This window comes from Drosophila biarmipes, chromosome 3R, assembly GCF_025231255.1.
Source record: "Drosophila biarmipes strain raj3 chromosome 3R, RU_DBia_V1.1, whole genome shotgun sequence".
In the NCBI taxonomy this organism is placed as follows: domain Eukaryota; kingdom Metazoa; phylum Arthropoda; class Insecta; order Diptera; family Drosophilidae; genus Drosophila; species Drosophila biarmipes.
In genome coordinates this window covers 13,883,318-13,901,102 of record NC_066616.1, presented here as the reverse complement: position 1 = coordinate 13,901,102, position 17,785 = coordinate 13,883,318, and the positions used below count along the sequence as shown (strand labels likewise).

At 45.0% G+C, this 17,785-nt stretch overlaps 1 protein-coding gene across 5 annotated transcripts in view; it reads left to right on the top strand.

Moving 5' to 3' along the window:
* Positions 1-17,760, top strand: part of LOC108031486 (transcription factor E2f1) — a 44,003-nt gene extending 26,243 nt beyond the window's left edge. For 2 of the 5 annotated variants that reach the window (XM_017104971.3, XM_017104973.3), the window contains 5 exons: positions 11,504-12,335; positions 12,471-13,196; positions 14,151-14,397; positions 14,529-15,377; positions 16,503-17,760. In XM_017104971.3, coding sequence (XP_016960460.1) covers positions 11,877-12,335; positions 12,471-13,196; positions 14,151-14,397; positions 14,529-15,377; positions 16,503-16,627 — 2,406 coding nt within the window. In that variant the 5' untranslated portion in view covers positions 11,504-11,876 and the 3' untranslated portion in view covers positions 16,628-17,760. The other 3 variants (XM_017104974.3, XM_017104972.3, XM_017104975.3) reach the window with 3 other exon arrangements.
* The last annotated feature ends 25 nt before the right edge of the window (positions 17,761-17,785 follow it).

Below are 17,785 nucleotides of genomic sequence, written 5' to 3'. Positions count from 1 at the left end.
TCCCCCACCTGGGGCCTCAGCTGAGACAGTGGCGGAGGGAAGGGGGCTGGGGACCCGCCGGGGTCGCACGTCTCAATGTCGATCGTTGAGCAATGTGACTCGCAGCTCGTAGTCATTGTTTTTGCCTTCTGTAGTTTTCCTAACCGCCTAGCATTCAGCATTCGTGGAATGGAGTCAACAGATAGAGGGTATACAATAAAATAAATAGATTACTTAATGACAACCAAATATAAATAAATAAAAACCATTTTAAAGATCTCTGCCAGTTCCCTATATCATATCTTTCCACTGACTCATTATCTCCTCTATCAAGCACTTTCCCCTCAATACTAATTCATTCGCTGAGTAAAGCTTTCTGTTAAATGATTAACAACAAATCAAATTAATTTTCAATCTGTGTAAAGTAGGAAATGAAAATGTTGCGGGTAAAAATTTTAAACCAGTTCTCCAACTGCATGGAAAACGGAGGGTAAGGTGCTGACGTCTGGGAAAACTCAAGTTGCGAAGGAACTTCGCCGCAACGACACAATCAATTTCGAGCAAAATCCAGGATGTGCCGCAAGATGTTCAATAAATGTTCCTTGCAGTCAAGCGGGCGGGGAAAAAGAAAACTTAAGAGTACACACACTGGGAAAAATAAATATAAATATATTGCAAAATGTAAGAAAAATGGGGAAAATATCAATCACTTTCCTTATCAATATTTGTGATAAACAAGGAGCTCTTATTTTGGGTAACATTGAAATTGTAGGGTAAGGTATCCATAGTCACAAAACTTCTTATTAAGTCTTCTAGTCAAAATTAGCTTTATATAAAAAATACATCTCTTTGTCGATTTTAAAAATACAAAGCACTAATAAATAATAAATTAATCTTTCAATGAATAGGTAACAAAATAAGATAATATTTAGCATTTTGTATGGGTTCCTATAGCAAAGGACTTCTGGTTCTCGCAGTGCACTCCAAAAGCTGCTGCCTCTGAGTGAAAAACTCCACCCCAGGGCTCGAGAACTCTGACTGACATTCTGTCAAACAGGCGGCGACGCCGCCGTCAACTTCAACAGTCGTCTCGTCCCACCTACCGCCTGGCCACCCCGGGCTCCTCCCCCTTTCATGTTTCACTTTTCACTTTCAAATTTGAATATCGCGCCGTGGCCCGGGATTCTCAAGTAGTTTGCTGCTGATTGCATTCCCTGCCGGCGTCGTGGTTTCCCCTGCTCGCCGGCACTCCCCTCCGCCGGCAGCTCTCCTTCATTTCCCACATGTCTGGCGCTTCGGGGCCACAGGGGGTGGCTGTGGGGGATACGGAGTAGTCCATGCTGCCATGCTATACACACGGTGCTTGCACCCCACTAAAGGCAAAGGGGTTGGCTGCGCCGACGCTGATGAGCAAGGAGTTGCAGGGCGCAGAGGATGAAGGATGAAAGCGGCAGGACGACGGTGACGGTGACGAGCTTGACGAGGAGCCTGATGAATGCCTGGCGCAGCTCCTTCGGGCTCTCAGACTTGAAGCGCTGCCGGCCAAATGCGTCTGGCTTGGAAATTAACCAATGGGATAAATGGGCGGGGGGCGAGTCAGAGAGTTTTCTTGAATATGCAGAAAAAGTGTAATAGATTTGGACTAAAATTTGCTTAGCTACTGGTAGTTAATTGTAATTTAATAACTCAGTCTTTATAATTGCTCAGATGTTTCCAAAATTAAATAAAATGTAGCATGCTTTTCAGCGAAAGTTACTGATTAAAACGATTTATCCATTTTAGGTTGTTTTTTGGTAGAAATTATAAAATCTAATGGTTTTTACCAGGTCAAATACGCATATCTTTTATACTAAGCTCGCAATAGATTGTTAAGGGGAAAGATTTTACAGAATTTTGTGGCATAAGGCATAGAGTACATAGATAGATATGCATTCTATTATAAAGAAAAAACCACAGATATATTTTTCATTGTTCAGTCGACTTTCCAGGAAGTATAATTTACTAATCTTATAGTTTTTATAGTACTGCCTTACTCCCTCAAAAGTGTCTAAGCTGAATTTCGGGCACTGGGTTCAATGATCCAAGCCCGAAAGGAAAACATCTGCTCAAATATGTGCGCAGCGCCTGGGCTGAGCGCGAATGTATCTATGCCACCGCATTGTGTGCCACCCCCTCTGCCCGTTCCCCGTTCCCCGGCCCGCCCGTAAATGTTTATGATATGACATACGGGAAAAAATCAAGCAAATTATGGTAAATACGCCTCTGGAAACTCACGCCCCGCTCGGGCAGCGAGCGGATACACACAGATACTCGCGGACTGCGGACTGCGAACCAATACAAGCAACCGCACAGAGCCAGGCACTCGCACACGCATTTCCAGTTAATTAAAAGTATTTATGACACTGCGCACATAAAATGTCTTCCGAAGTACAAAAGTCCACCCAAGGATCGTGGGAAGTTCCCTGTGCGGCGAGCAAAGAACATCTTGAAAAAGTGGCTGGAAAAAGCGAAGCATAGAGATACTCTAATTGCATATGCGGCGAGCGGCGGAGGGGTGGGGGTGCCAGGGGCCAAAGTTCCTCTCCTCCGGCGGCTGCGAGGGGTGAGTCGCCCTCTGTCTGCTGCTCTGGCCTATGGGAAATGCGAAAAAAACCACACTCACGGATCTGTGAGGCTGCCCGCCTGCCCAGCCAAAAAACCCAAAGGATATCGCAGCCTCGAGGAGCTGACAAAAAAAAGAGAATCCCAAAAAACTGGCTAAAAAATTAATAGAAATCGAAAACTGGAAAGGAGATTACATTTTCGCGCCGCTGTGGGGTGGCGGTTCGCAGTTTGTGGCTATGGGAAAGACTGCGAGGATCGCCCGACAAGTTGTGCAGACTTGCAGATACATTTGTGCGCGCTGAGCTAGGAGCGAAAGTAGAGGCGAACATGAGTTGTAAATATTTGCACAGATTGAAGATTGAAGTAAAAGGGCATGATTTTCAAAGAGCGGGTAGAAATATCTGCGAAGTAACTCCAAAATAGTTTATTTACTTACGTCTGGAGAATAGCAATCAAACAGAATAGATGGCCAAATATTTGGACAAGTTTCTTTAATCAGGTCAGCTAAATAAATAGGTTAAAATGCTAAAATTGGCGATTTTATAAAAGGAATGTAATGGAAATTGTTAGACCCATTAAATGCTTATTTAACTATTACTTGTTTAATAACTAACCGAATTAGCTTCTAGATAAAATAATATTATTATATAATATTCTATGTTCAGGCAGTGATAAACAATGTTGTAGATCCATTTACCAAAATAAAAGATTAATGTGATACACCTAATATAATATTAATATATCCACCAGTTACTATTTAAATATCTAAAAGATAAAATTTACGAATAATAGTTAATTGCTCAGGTAGTATCAAAATATTTTAAAGATTATAATAATATTATATTATATAGGGATTAATGTGATGGACCCATTATTAGCTATTTTCTCTTAAATCCTCATGTCTCTACTTTTTATGAATTAAACTAATTAGTTCAGAGATAAAACAAATTTAAATGAAGAGACTTCAGGAGGTGTCAAAATCCGTTAAAACACCAATAAAAGGCAATTTCCGGCCTCAGAGAAGTGACCCCATCAAGGGGCCTGAAAATCGGCAACGTTGGGGTGCTGCTGCAACTACAACAATGTCGTCACTGCAGCGCAATGCAACACTTGGCACACAACTGATAAAGATAAAGGAGATGTTGGCAGAGGGGAGGGGGAGGGGGATGAGAGGTCTCTGCCGCCGCCTCTGCCGATGTGGGTGCGGTAACAGCGACGTCGGCCACTTCCGTCTGAGCGACTTTTAGCCGATTTGTAGCCGGCAAGCGAGGGAGAGAGAATGGAGCCGCTCTCTGCGAACATTCGAGTCTGGCTTCCACATGCCACATGGGAAGAGGCAGGAGGAGCGCCACTCGGGTTCCACTCTCTCGCGCTTTCGCTTTCCGCCCCCCTCTAACTCACACTCTCGCTCGCTCTCTGTCTCTCTGCTTCTCAGCTGATGTCGCTAATTCGCTGCAATTAGCAGAGTTTTCTCATTTCCGAGACTCAGTTTTTATGGGAACAGAAAAGTGGTAAAAATTTTAAGGAGTTATCAAAAAAATATAGGAATTCAAGTATTTGCTATGGCGAATTAGCAAAGCAAAATATTTCTAGTTTTTTTTGTTTATTCACTTAAGGTTTTATTGATTTCAATGCTTGGGAGATTTTTAAAATAAATATGGAATAAAATATTAATAAACTAAATAGAATTATTATTATAACTGCAATATTTAAGAAACTATAAAGTTAACCAATTTTTCCTCATCTTAATTTGAGATAATATGTGTGATATCACTTGGATTATCAAATACTAAAATTGCTTAATCGAAATTTCCTAAAACATTCGTTAACTTTTGATGTGATAACCCACCGTAATATCGTATCGGTGCTTGATCACTCTTTCTCCACTCGAAACCCACGTTCCACTCCACCGCTCTCTCGCGCGCTCAATGTGGCCGGCGCTCAGCTGCTGACGCCGCGAATTCGCCGCCACAAGAGAGCCAGCGTTCGGCTTGTGGCTCTGTGGCTCTGCCGCCGCGTTCGCTCTGCCGCTCCACTGTTAGCCGATGTATCTTAACAGTCCGGGCGAAAACCGGGGGTAAAGCGCCAACGGCACTCAAATCGCCGCCAGTTCGCTCGTGACGTCGCTGCTGTTGCCGCTGCCGCCCCACGCAACTGAAAAGAGTGAAAGACTGAGGTACAAGTAGTTAATTGTAGGTTGTAGTTTAGCCCGGTAAAAGACGCAGTTTTTAGTTATTTACGAGTGCAAAAGGTGCCCTTACGTCGCGGCTTACGTTTTCTCCGCCTAACGCAAGGCGACTCCCTCGCTCTCTCTCACTCCGTCTCTCTCTCTCTCTCTCTGTGGCGTGTCTCTCGGCGATTCTCTTTCTCCGCGTGTGGATTGCGTTTTTGCCGGCGCGGCGACGGCGACTCCAAAAAGACACGGCACAACACACACTCTACACTCGTTGTGTCCCAAGAAGTTCAGTTCGCTTTTCGTCGCCAGTCCGCAAAAATGTGAAAATGGAAAACTGAGGGCCAGCCGAGAAAAGAAAAGCCGCCAAGCCAGAGACTGCAACTGCAACGCCAGTAAAAGCTCCCCAACTGCAAAGGCAAATCCGCCAGCGAAAAGTGCGCGCGTGTAACAATTATGTGATATCTACAACAAATGCTCGGACTGCTGACGTCACGCACAGAATCGTAGAATATATAGAGAATATAAAGGAGAACCGAAAACGTCGCGTAGTAAAGTTAAAAGTTCCCACACATAACCACACACACACACACACACACAACCACGGACTGAGTCGGCGGAGGAAGAAGAAGCAGCGGTATATAATACGAATACGTGGAATACAAAAAGTAACCGAAAGAAAAGGCAAAACACCCGCAAAAAACGAAAAAGCGAAAGAACTGCAAATATGAAACGTGTGTGATATTCGGAGAGCCAGTGGAAGAGAGGGCCGCGGCGGAGGAAAGCGGGAGCAAGAAGAAGCAGCAGCAGAGCCATTTGTTGTTGTTGCGTGTGATATTTGGAAAGCAAGTAGGAGCGAGGCGGCGACCAGAATTCCAGTTTAGGTGCGTATTCCAGCAGAAAGCAAAGAAGCGGGAGTTTCCACCGCGGCGACGATCAATTAATCACCCCCTCCCCCCATTCACTCTGCCGTGCTCCACTTCCTCGCTTTCCCAGATAAGGAACCGAAAATCCGCTGTCCATCAGTGGATTTATTTTCCGTTTGCCCAAGTCGGCGGCGGTTGCCCTGTGGCGCCCCTAGATAAACACTTTCGCCAGATCGTGGAAAAGCAGCGAAGAAAACCCTTGCTTTAACAGAAGTCTGGTTTTTTTTTCAAGTGTATGTGGGGTTTTTTTATATAGTATTCGCTGTGCTTGGTACGAGGAAATTTTGAAGATTAAAGAGAAAATTAAAAAAAATATATATTATTATATTACTCACTTTAAAGATTATGTTAAAAATAATATTTTTTTTAAATGCTGTGTTGTGGAATACCAAGCCAGAACCTAAAGTTCTTATGTAAAACTTTTAGGGCCTTTATCATTTAAATTAACCAAACATTAACGCTGAAGTCGCACCACTTACAAGGTGATTTATATGTTTTTTATGGTCTTCAGCCTCGTTTTAAAGCCCTATATCATATCATATCGTTTCCCAAATTGAAGTGATTTTTAACAGCGATGGAGCTTTAGCCGTTATTTAATAGAGCTTTTTGCGTATCAGCCAGATCATTTGACCTGTTCGGCTCCCGTTTAATGCCAAATGAAGCCCTGTAATTGGCTTTTACTTTCGGCCATTGGGCGAGCTTGTGTCCACAGTTTTCCGCCTTAATCTGTGCTTGTTCTTGGCAGCCGCCTGGCACTTCGAGCACATCATGTACATATATGTGGCCCCTGTTATCAGGCCTTTGGCACACAGTATCCAGTATTCGATTGACTCCAAATGCGTCATCGTTCGAGTGGCCGGGCGAAAGGGAGTTCAGTACATTATGTGCCTGCGGTCTGGAGTCGCGCGGGGGACTCCCCGAAATTTCCTCGGCATTGCCGGCATTGAATTTCCGCCCCACACACACACACACACACACACCCACGCGGAGGCTTTGCCCTTTCCCGGTTTTCCTTTTTCTTTGCCATTTCCAGTGGGCGAAATATTTTGCGACGCATTTTGTGCGGCTCTCTGCGAGGCTCATTCTCTTTTTCTCGGCCAGTTGGCCATTATTTTTGGCTTTCTCGAGCGAAAAAAGCGAGTCTTTGTAGCAGTGTAGCAGTACTCCATTTTATTGCTAGCTATTTGTGCAAATTAGCTTATGGCCAATTTGTTGGAAAAAAGCTAAGTGAAATTAAGTTAATAGAGAAAATAAAACCGGCTGGAAAAAAAAGCTAGCCATGTGGACGTTTTTTCTCAGCCAACAACAACAAGCGAGATGCTCCATGTGGACCGCGTCTGTGGTAACAGCTGTTATTCGGATTCAGGCCGGCTTTTACTCGCTCTCCCTCTCTCGCGCGCTCTCTCTGCCCCCCGCAGCATCCCCCGCACACACACACGCACGAACTAGCCGACTCTCTCTGTCTCTCTCATCTGCCACTTAATACACAAAATTCGTGTTCTTCCTCTTGTTTTGCTTTTTGCTTCACTTTTTACTCAATTGCAATTGTTGTTGCTCAACACCTTGCACACTCACACTCGCGCACCCTATTTATTTGTATTTGATTCACTTGTCCCTGCCTCTCTACTGCGCATGCAAAATCATGTGCAAAAAGAAAGCGAAACTTTGCATTAGCTTGTGTGCGGGTGCCCGCGTGTGTGTGTGTGTGCGTCTGCATAAACAACAAAATGCATAATTAATGGCCATGTAAATGCATGGGCTTCATAATTAATAGCGGTAAATTGGCGTGCCCAAGGAATACAGTTATGTTTGCAAGTTTAATGCCAGCAATTAAGTGCATTCGATTTGGGATTAGGCCGGGAAATGCATGCTGCAGCTATTGACTATTGTATTATTTATGCCTTAATTAAGGCAAGGAGAGGAGCTCAGTCATAAAAGTTAGGAGCCCCGTTCTTTGAGCACTTTTGCTCCACCTTCACTAATTTGAAATTAACACGGCGAACTTGGGAGGGAGCGCGGGAATGGGAGGAGAGGGAGAGGCAGAGTGAGAGAGGGGGCAGCGCTATCAAAAGTCGCATTGCGTGCCTTGAGTCGCTTGGCTGGCTCTCCCTCCGCCGCCACCAACCCCCCTCCCCACCCCCAATCGAATATTTACTTGGCCCCTACATAATGTGTACGTTTTATTTTCCAGACTTTTCCTTTATCAGTCGTTCGAATTGTACGCGCCTCTCAATGAGAGCCAGAGGAAAAGCTATTCTAGTTTTTATTGTTGCTCCGCTCTGTTGCGCCAATGCTGATTGAAATTGAATAGAAAAGGAGGAGAGAGGGGTAGTGGGAAAGGGAGAGAAAAACAAAAAACAGAGAAGAAAACTTGTTATTTGTTTGCCGTGTAGGCCACATTTTCCACGATTTTCCATTCGCCGCTTCGTATTTTCACGTTCATTTCCCTGTTTGCATAATGTTATACCCTCTGTTTGCCTCGCCTTGGGCTTCGCCCGCTGCTGTTAGGTAAATGTGTGCGGAGATGACTGACAAGTGCACTTAGAAGTTGTTATAATGCAGATACAGATACTTTATCTTCAAGATACATATTTGTGTTTGGGGGCTTTGAAGGGGCCATTATTTGAACAAGCTGTAAAGGTTTAACGATATATTTGTATGTTGTGAGAATTTATAAAATGGGAATTATAATGGGAATCTTTTATATCAGAAATCGTTTAATCGTCTAAGTTAGAGTTGCTCTCTTTATAATTTAATCTCAAAAGCCTTCATGTTACCCTCTTTTATTGGGCACTTTGAAGACCTAAAAACCTTTAAGATTAAGTCTGGATTTTTTCTGTATTTCATATGTGCGATCCCAAGGCTTGCCCCCCATCCCCTCCCCTTCCTTTTCTTGCTAAACTTTGTTGTTTGGGTAACTTTATACGTCGCACTGTAATTTTAGATGCAAAATATTTCCAGCTACTTGTTCGCATTTTGCGTGCCGATCAAAAGAAATTTAAATTGGAAATTTCTATCGGCGAGACCTACCTGGTTTTTTGCTACCCTTTCCCCCCGCCCCCTCCTCGTCCGCCTTTTGTCTGGCCCACATGATTTCGGCATTTCTTTCGGGGGGAGAAAGAGAGAGAGTATACGATTTCCTTGTATGGGAGTTGAATTACCTGGGCTCGTTCGTCTGTAAGCAGATACCGTTTTTAGCTCAAGCACACACCAACGCATTAGCACACGCTCGAAGAATCACTGCCAAGCTTTTGGCCAATGGAGAAATGCTGGCCAAGACCGGGGGATAGAGTGGCCGCCAACGCGACTGCAAAATAACAAATTATTTATACAATAATGTGTAATATAATGTACATATATTGCATCATTTATATCCCTACAACTACATTTTAGTATCGCTATAAAATGGTGCACATATGGTTATCTGTTAGGAAGTGCCTTATAAAATACCTCTCATTCTATTTATATATACATTAATGTAATATTATTAAGTATAAATATTGCTTTACTTATATCTCTACAACTACATTTTAGTGTCGCTATAAAAGGTTTATGGTTATCTGTTAGGAAGTGCCTTGTAAAATACCATACTTTTCATTCAAACTTTCAATTATAAGATCATATGAAATATTAAACTGTTATCCCCGTTAAATCTTACAAAAAATATTTAAAATATATATTTTGAAATATAATAATTTATTAGTTTTTTTCCTATTTCAACTTATTTTTGTATAATATATTTTTTCTGAAAAATACAATTTATTTTTTTTATAAAAAGGTTAGTGGGTAACTTAATAAAGCAAATTACTAGTTATCAGCTTCCAGATGTAGTTACCCTTAAGCAGGTGAAATTTGACTGGGGGTTTCAGCACTCCAAGGCCACTGTGCCATGTCGATCTCAGCGGTCTGCCTACCTGGCGCGTTCGCCATTCCGATTTCTCGCAAATATCAGCAAATTCCGTGCGAAACCTCAGCGGTCTCCGGTTCGCCTTACTCTGGAGTGCCACTTGCGCTATCATTCCTCGGGTGTGTCTTGCAACCTCTAGAATTATTAGAATTATCGTTCGTTTCTTCTACTTTGAAGACTCTCGTAACCGTTGGCTCTGCGGCTAACAGTTGCTGTTATGCAAATTAACATTGCATGCGGGGCGAGCAGCGCTAATTGCCATTTTTACCTGCCCCCGTGGCTTTTCTTCTGGCTTTTATTTCCACGCTCATTTGAGCTGCTTAATTTGTTGTTGTCGTCCTCCATTCATGCTCACTTTGGCCGCGAACGGGCCAGAATTCCTCTAATGAACCTAAAGTCGGGTTGGCGGCGGCAGGGGCACTGCGAAAAATCAGTTTGTTTCGAAGTAAGTGTGATATGATATAGGGAAAACCTGAAAACCTAGTGGTATATGGTTGTTAGCATACTAGAACTGGGTTATTTGATGTTTTAAAAGCAGAATAGAGGTAATTACAGGGCTTATGCCATGGAGAATAGGCTTGTGGAAGAAAATATACCATAGATTTGTTTTCAGAACTCCTAAATTCATTTGGAATATAAGTGTTATCATACTATAACTTGGTTATGAGATGGGTATAAACCGTATTTGATGTTTTAAAAGCAGAATATATGTAAATACAGGGAAAATAGGCTTGTGGAAGAAAAATATATTTGTATTTACCATAGATTTGTATTCAGAACTGCTAAATTCTTTTGAAATATATCTGTTATTATAAAATAACTTGATTATGAGATGGGTATAAATTCTATTTGATGGTTTAAAAACAGAATATAGGTAATATATTGTATATACCATAGACTAACTTGGTTATTAGATGGTTATGATATCATTTTGAAGAGTTAGGAACTCACTTGCAGGGCTTATTCCCAGTGTTTCGACTCTGTAGACTGGCCGCGGCTCTTTTTTGGCCAAAAGGCGACCGCGGCAATAACGTTATTCTCTTCCCTACCTGGCGGTTCTTCTCGCTTCTATCTCGTGCCTTCGCTTCTGCGTTTGTTGCCTTCGCCGCTGGTTCTTGCACACATATTGATTGTTTAATATTTTATGCCGGGTTTATTGACATTTGGCGAGTCTTCTTCTTGGGCTCAGAAATAGTTTCGGCGTGCTTCAGAGCGGACTGCCTCCCAGCACTCGAATCCGGTTCTTCGGAGCTTGGCATTTTTGTTTAACTCTTATTTTTTATTTCCTGTTTGCGGGGTTTCTGCTTATCATCTGGTTTCATGTGGTTTCGCAGCATATTTATCGCTTTCATCGGTAGATCATGCTAAATTAATTGGGACAGGTCAATTTACCAAATTATTTCATATATTTAAATTAGTGTATTTAAAATGTAAATATAGGTATAATATATAGTAAGAGATGCCGATTGATAACAGACTGGGTGAACCCATCCTGACCCCTAAGATACCCTCCTAACTAGTGCTTTCTGGAGCGCAAGGCTTATCAGTCAATGGTCATTTATGGGTATAAATTGGCCATCTATTTTGGCTATAATAAGCCGGGTAGATACACGGTGGCTCTCTCTATTTTACCTGTTTTCCAGCACTTTATCTCTGATCGCCGCGAGATGCTTTTCCTCCGCCATTGCCATTCGATTCGCTTTTATTTGCATTTCCCCATGCCCCCCGTTCGTCCGCTTGGCGTTGCGCATTTTAATTTGTTGTTGCGCCCGACTGGACGGAATGGGAGACAGATCAAGAGTTTAATGTGCCAAATGCATAAATGTCGAGAAAGCAGGTCAAACCGGCCATAAATAGAACCCAATAAACATCGCGGCATTTAACCTTATCTATTCTTTGCTTGTTCTTTTGCAGATGTGAAGAATCCTTAGGTGCTAATTTAGTTGATAAGCGCGAGAGCGAGAGCGTGGGAGAACGAGAGCGAGAGCGAGCGACACACAGGCACAGGCACAGTCACAGGCAGTACAATAGGTAAAGCGCCGCGAGAGCTGGAAACTGCGACTGGGTGGTAACTCTTCGAAGGCAGTGCTTGAAAGTATGCTACACTTTGATGCCAGCGCTGGCCGACTGAGGCGAACCTAACAGCATCGGCCGCCGATAACATAACATACACAGGAGACACATCTACAGACGGAGGAGAGAGAGGCTGAGAGAGAGAGAGAGAGAGAGAGAGGGGGAGAGAGTGCGGCGGAGAATCGCCAAGGAATCACGAAGAGCCGGCAGCGAAATGTCCAAGTTCTTTGTGAGCGTGGCCCCCATCAACAACAGCAGCAGCAGCGGCAGCAACAGCAACCACTCCACCAGCAACAGCCAGCGACTCCAGCAGCAGCAGCACTATGGCGCGGGCGGGGCAACTGGCCACACGATGGTGGCCCGCCGACTCAACTACGACCTGCACGGCGGCTCCACCGGCATCAGCGGCGGCAGCAACAGCAGCAGCAACAACAACAACATTGTGATCAAGAACGAGGCCCACGACCTGGACTACGATCACGGCCTGAGCAGCAGCGACAGCAATAGCAACAGCGGCGTGGCCGCCCACCTGCGGGACCATGTCTACATCAGCCTGGACAAGGGGCACGGCGTGGGGGCGGTGGCAACAGCAGCGGCAGCAACGGCGGGCCAAGCGCAGCAGCAGCGCAGGGCGACGACCGGCAAGTCCAACGATATCACAAACTACTACAAGGTGAGTGGCAATCTAAGGATTGTCTTTGATCCTTTTGAATTCTTGGCCAAAACAACTCCAAATTGGTTTAACCATTAGTGTTTTACCTTACCTTAGACAACATAATCTCAATACTATTTTTATTTCAAAACTCAGCAGGTCAAACGCCGGCCGCACGCCGTCAGCGACGAGATCCACCCGAAGAAGCAGGCCAAGCAGAGCGCCCACCACCAGACGGTGGGCTACCAGAAGCATGTGGCCAGCAGCACGCCCCAGCAGCTGCGGCACAGCCACCACCAGCTGCACCACGACGCGGACGCCGAGCTGGACGAGGATGCGGTGGCCGGGGTGGCCAAGCATCACCCGTTCGCCCTGTCGACGCCCCAGCAACAGTTGGCCGCCTCGGTGGCCAGCAGCTCGTCGAGCGGGGATCGCAATCGGGCGGACACCTCGCTGGGCATACTGACCAAAAAGTTTGTGGACCTGCTGCAGGAGTCGCCGGATGGCGTTGTGGACCTGAACGAGGCTTCCAATCGGCTGCACGTTCAGAAGCGGCGCATCTACGACATCACCAACGTGCTCGAGGGCATCAACATCCTGGAGAAGAAGTCGAAGAACAACATCCAGTGGCGCGGCGGGCAGTCGATGGTCAGTCAGGAGCGGTCGCGGCGCATCGAGGCCGAATCGCAGCGGCTGGAGCAGCAGGAGAACGAGCTGAACATGGCCATCGACCAGATGCGCAGCAGCCTGACCGAGATCTCGAAGGAGGTGGAGAATACCGGCGGGAAGGCCTACGTCACGCAGAATGACCTGCTCAACGTGGATCTGTTCAAAGATCAGATCGTCATCGTCATCAAGGCGCCGCCAGAGGCCAAGCTTGTGGTGAGTACTGGGCTTGGATGCCAGAAAGGTGCAGATGGTGGCTCTTAGTGATCCATAAGACCATAGAGTATGGGGCCGAAGTGCTATACCCTTTGACTCATTCTCCCAATCGGAAACAGTCGATATCCCCAGCTTTTATTTCTGTACCAGCGGCTCACAGACATCTCTGTGCAGCGCCTATATACGCTAAATACGCTTGTCTACGTCAGAGCTTTTCCTAGCTTTTCCTCGCGTTTCCTAGTCAGCAGTGCTTCTTCTTAGCGTCTGCATGCCATTAAACGTGGCGCTTATTTATAGAAGGCCATCGCAGCGGCAGACACGACAGGCGAAATGGAATGCCGCCCCTCCGGGCCACCTTCTCTTTGATATCAAGTAAATCTCTGGCCCCGTCCGACCAAGTTTTCCAATCGCCGCAGCACTATTTATAAATATATATCAACGCTTGATGTTTCCGCTCGCCTTGAACTGTGAAATGAACTCGCAATTATTTGTTTTTCAGTGGGAAAGGGGAAGCCAGTGGCCCAAAGATTTTCATATCACGATTCGAATATATTAATGTATCTTTTCAAGCCCTTTGGCAGCGCCAATAACCGATGGCCGAAATAACAACAGCGCCAAAGGGGGAGGCCGTAAGAAATAAAATAAAATAAAATAAAAGAACAGAAGACGACGGGGGGCGAGAAGCAGCAAAAGCAAAATATCATTTCTAAAAATACGCGAGCGGCAAAAAAGTGCTGCTCATTCTCAGGCTCGCTTCATTTGTGTTTCTCTTTGGCTGGCGAGCGGTCGGCGACCGCTTCAAAATTTCTACCGCTCCCCCTTCTTCAACTCGAGAGTTAGTTTCCCCTTCCCGTTCGCCATTTATCTGTATTTAATTGTTGTGTTGTGTATACATGCATCTGGAATGTGGCTAATAATCGGGTTTCGTTCTGGTTCTTGTTCTACTTTTTCCAGCTGCCCAACACAAAATTGCCGCGCGAGATTTACGTGAAGGCGGAGAACAGCGGGGAGATCAACGTCTTCCTCTGCCATGACACCTCGCCGGAGAACTCGCCGGTTGCGGCGGGCGCCGGCTACGTTGGAGCACCCGGAGCCGGATGCGTGCGGACGGCCACCTCCACCCGACTGCATCCGCTGACCAACCAGCGGCTGAACGATCCGCTCTTCAACAACATCGATGCCCTGAGCACCAAGGGATTGGGTGAGTAATATGCCCACTGGAGGTGGTTCTCTTGGTATTAAATATAAATAGAGGCTGTCCGCCATGCAACTATTGTATACAAATCAATACGTACATTTTGTCTTATAAATTATTCCCGCTTTCAATTGCAGTGCCCACGCCCTACCGCTCGGCCCGCAACCTCAGCAAATCGATCGAGGAAGCCGCCAAGCAGTCCCAGCCTGAATATAATAACATTTGTGATATTGCGATGGCCCAGCATCATAATCTGAACCAGCAGCAGCAGCAGCAACAGTTGCTGCAGCAGCCGGAGGAGGACGATGTGGACACGGAGCTGAGTCAGCTGGTGCCGACACTGACGAATCCGGTGGTCCGCAGCCACCAGTTCCAGCAGCAACAGCAGCACCAGCAGACCTCCATCCAGGAGCTGTTTAGCAGCCTAACCGAATCCTCGCCCCCGACGCCCACAAAGCGTCGTCGGGCGGCAGCAGCCGCAGCAATTGCCGCAGGCAGCGCAACAGCAGCAACCACTACGCTTAATAGTCATAACAACAGCAGCAGCAACAGCAGCAACAGCAACCACAGCAATCATAGCAACAGCCACTCCCAGCCACCCACAATAGGCTACGGCAGCAGTCAGCGACGCAGCGATGTGCCCATGTATAATTGTGCAATGGAAGACGCAACCACAACTTCTGTAGCAGCAGCGGCATCTGCAGCGTCGCGAACGACAGCAGCGACGCAATCGTCGGCGATAAGCTCGCTTCAAATGCAGTTCGCTGCCGTCGCGGACAGCAACCACGGCAGCAGCGGCGTTGATGGGGTTGACGGCGGCTATGGCAGCATCGCTGGCGCTGGCGCCAACGCTGATCCCCATCAGCCCTTCAGCCATGACCGCCACAGCCTGCCGCTCAGCGTCGCCGACTGCGATGCCAACAGCAACAGCAGCAACGCGACGCTCCAGGGCCTCGACTCGTTTCTGAACGACTTTAACCCGGACTGTAAGTATTTGTGGCCAGCTTGGGTTCTCCTTTCCCCCCAACGGTCAAAATAATATTCGAAAGAAACGCCTATTTCATTGATTTCCCACTGAATAAGCTGCGCCATCAGTTATTTTGACCACTTGTGTAAATAGTTGAATCTGGCCATGCCTGCAATCGCCCGCCGCTCATTCATCCATGATCATTCTGCATCTGCCTGTGTTCTTGTGTTGTCACCATGTAAATAACCGCAGCTAACAACCAATTGAGGATCGGGCAGGGGACTTTGTCTAGATCTGAATGGGACGCACTCGGCAAGAACTTTCTCTGTGACCTGCGTGTATTCAAAAGCCGCATCACAGTCTGAGTTCTTGCTGAGCGTGAGATCCTCACGGCAACATAAATCGCAATCAAGGGAGCTGCCCGAGGCAATAAAAAGTTTTTCCAAATTTCAAATGTTTTCCAACACCTTTTATTTTGCTATTGCATCATTTCGGCCAACGAGAATCAGTTCAAAATTGACAATTTGATTTCGTTTTTATTTTTGTTTAATCAAACTCATTATGCTGTGTTCCACGCGGGGTGTCACCGAAGTCTGCGCAGAGCCAAATCACACAAACTGTTTCACAAAAGCGAAATTCAAACCGGAAAGATTTCTGTGGCAACCTCTATGCGAAGAAGTATATTTAAAAATAACATTAATCTAACAGGTGTCCGCCCCAAACATTCACTCTCACATTGTGCCCACATCAACATGCTAACCATCTACTAATAATATTAAATACAAAAGTAATGAAAATTGTGCATCAATGTAAATATCTGTATCGACATATAACCCGCCGCCTCGTCAGCAATCGTCCTCGTGTCAAATTCATTTTGGAACTGAATTCTCGTGGGTCTGCACTGACAACACTGACCGCTCCAGGGCCAATTGTTCACTTTGAAATTGAAATTCTGTAGCACCATGAGATTCAGCTCTGGCGTGAATTTCAAACATGCATCCACAACATCTCTCGCTCTATCAGCTCTCTGTCTCCCTGTCCTCCCCTATGTTTGTCCACGGCAACAAGATCGACGGCAATCATGCCCAAAGCCCCGAGAAACCATCCGAGAGTGTGTAGTAACATGTCGCCTTTTTATTTGCAGACTTCAGCAGCAGCAACTTTGTGTGCATCAATCCGCCGGACGACAACGATTATCCGTACGCGCTGAACGCGAACGAGGGCATCGATCGGCTGTTCGGCTTCGGCTCGGATGGCTATGTGCCCTAGGAGGCGACTCTCACACACATATATCTACGAACTTGGGATTCTGGGGGTGTTTATAATTTTAAATTATACACAAATTTGCAAGCACACAAAAAAGAAAACAACAAAAACAAACAACACCAGCAAATTACAAATTATTAAATTATTTGATTGCAAAAACTACAAACAAACAAAAAATCCAAAAAGAAAACAAAACACAAAAAAAGCAAATCAGCAAAACTTAATGAAACTAAGTTGTGTGTAAAGTTTTAAGCGTAAAAATATATACATTTAAATTTATAACCCAAACTAATTTAAGCGAAAAAAGAAAACACAAAGTCTACTTTACAAAAACTCAGCCTCACAAGCGAAAAGGAGAAGTTGTAGCGAGAAGAGCCACATTTTATAAGCAAGTTTCAATTTTAGCCTTAAAACGAAGCGAAGAGCAAACCAGATGCAGAATCAGAATCAGGAATACGATGTAGAAGAAATGGCCAGCACACCTAGGAGCGAACGAATGCTTCCCCTCATCAAGCAACTTTTTTGGGCTAGAACCGTCTGTAAATTAGTAAAATAATAGCAACACACACACACACGCATAATTTTTAATTAGAAAACAAAATAGTTGTAAAGCCAATCAGCATAAAATTAAACAACAATAAGTGGAAAATCAATTTCAAATTGTAAAAGCGAGCGAAGACATTTCGAATTCAAACAGAGCAGAGCCAGAGGACGCAATACCTGGGACCCCGAAAGGCCACCGCCCACCACACAACGCCCCCTCCTCACCTGTTTTAACTACGCATGCTGAACGGGCGTCCTCTGCCATTCGTCTCATTTGCTTGGACCTATCGATTGATTTTAATTACTATTATTAAAGCTATAACTATGTATAATAATTTGTTATTGTTATAAATTTAAACTATAAACACACACACACACATGGGCCCAATAGCAGTTTATTCATAGAAGCCAAATCATCCCTCAAAACACAAACAAGCAACAACTTAACAGAGTCAACTACAAGTACATAAATAATTATTTAAACTCTCGCCTAGAAGTTATGTATTTAACTAAACAATAAATGCAACCAACAAATGCAAATCATACAACTGTAAAATTTAAACAAATAAAAGGAGAACCACGAAAAACCGAAACCTCTGTATATGTTTAATTTTTATA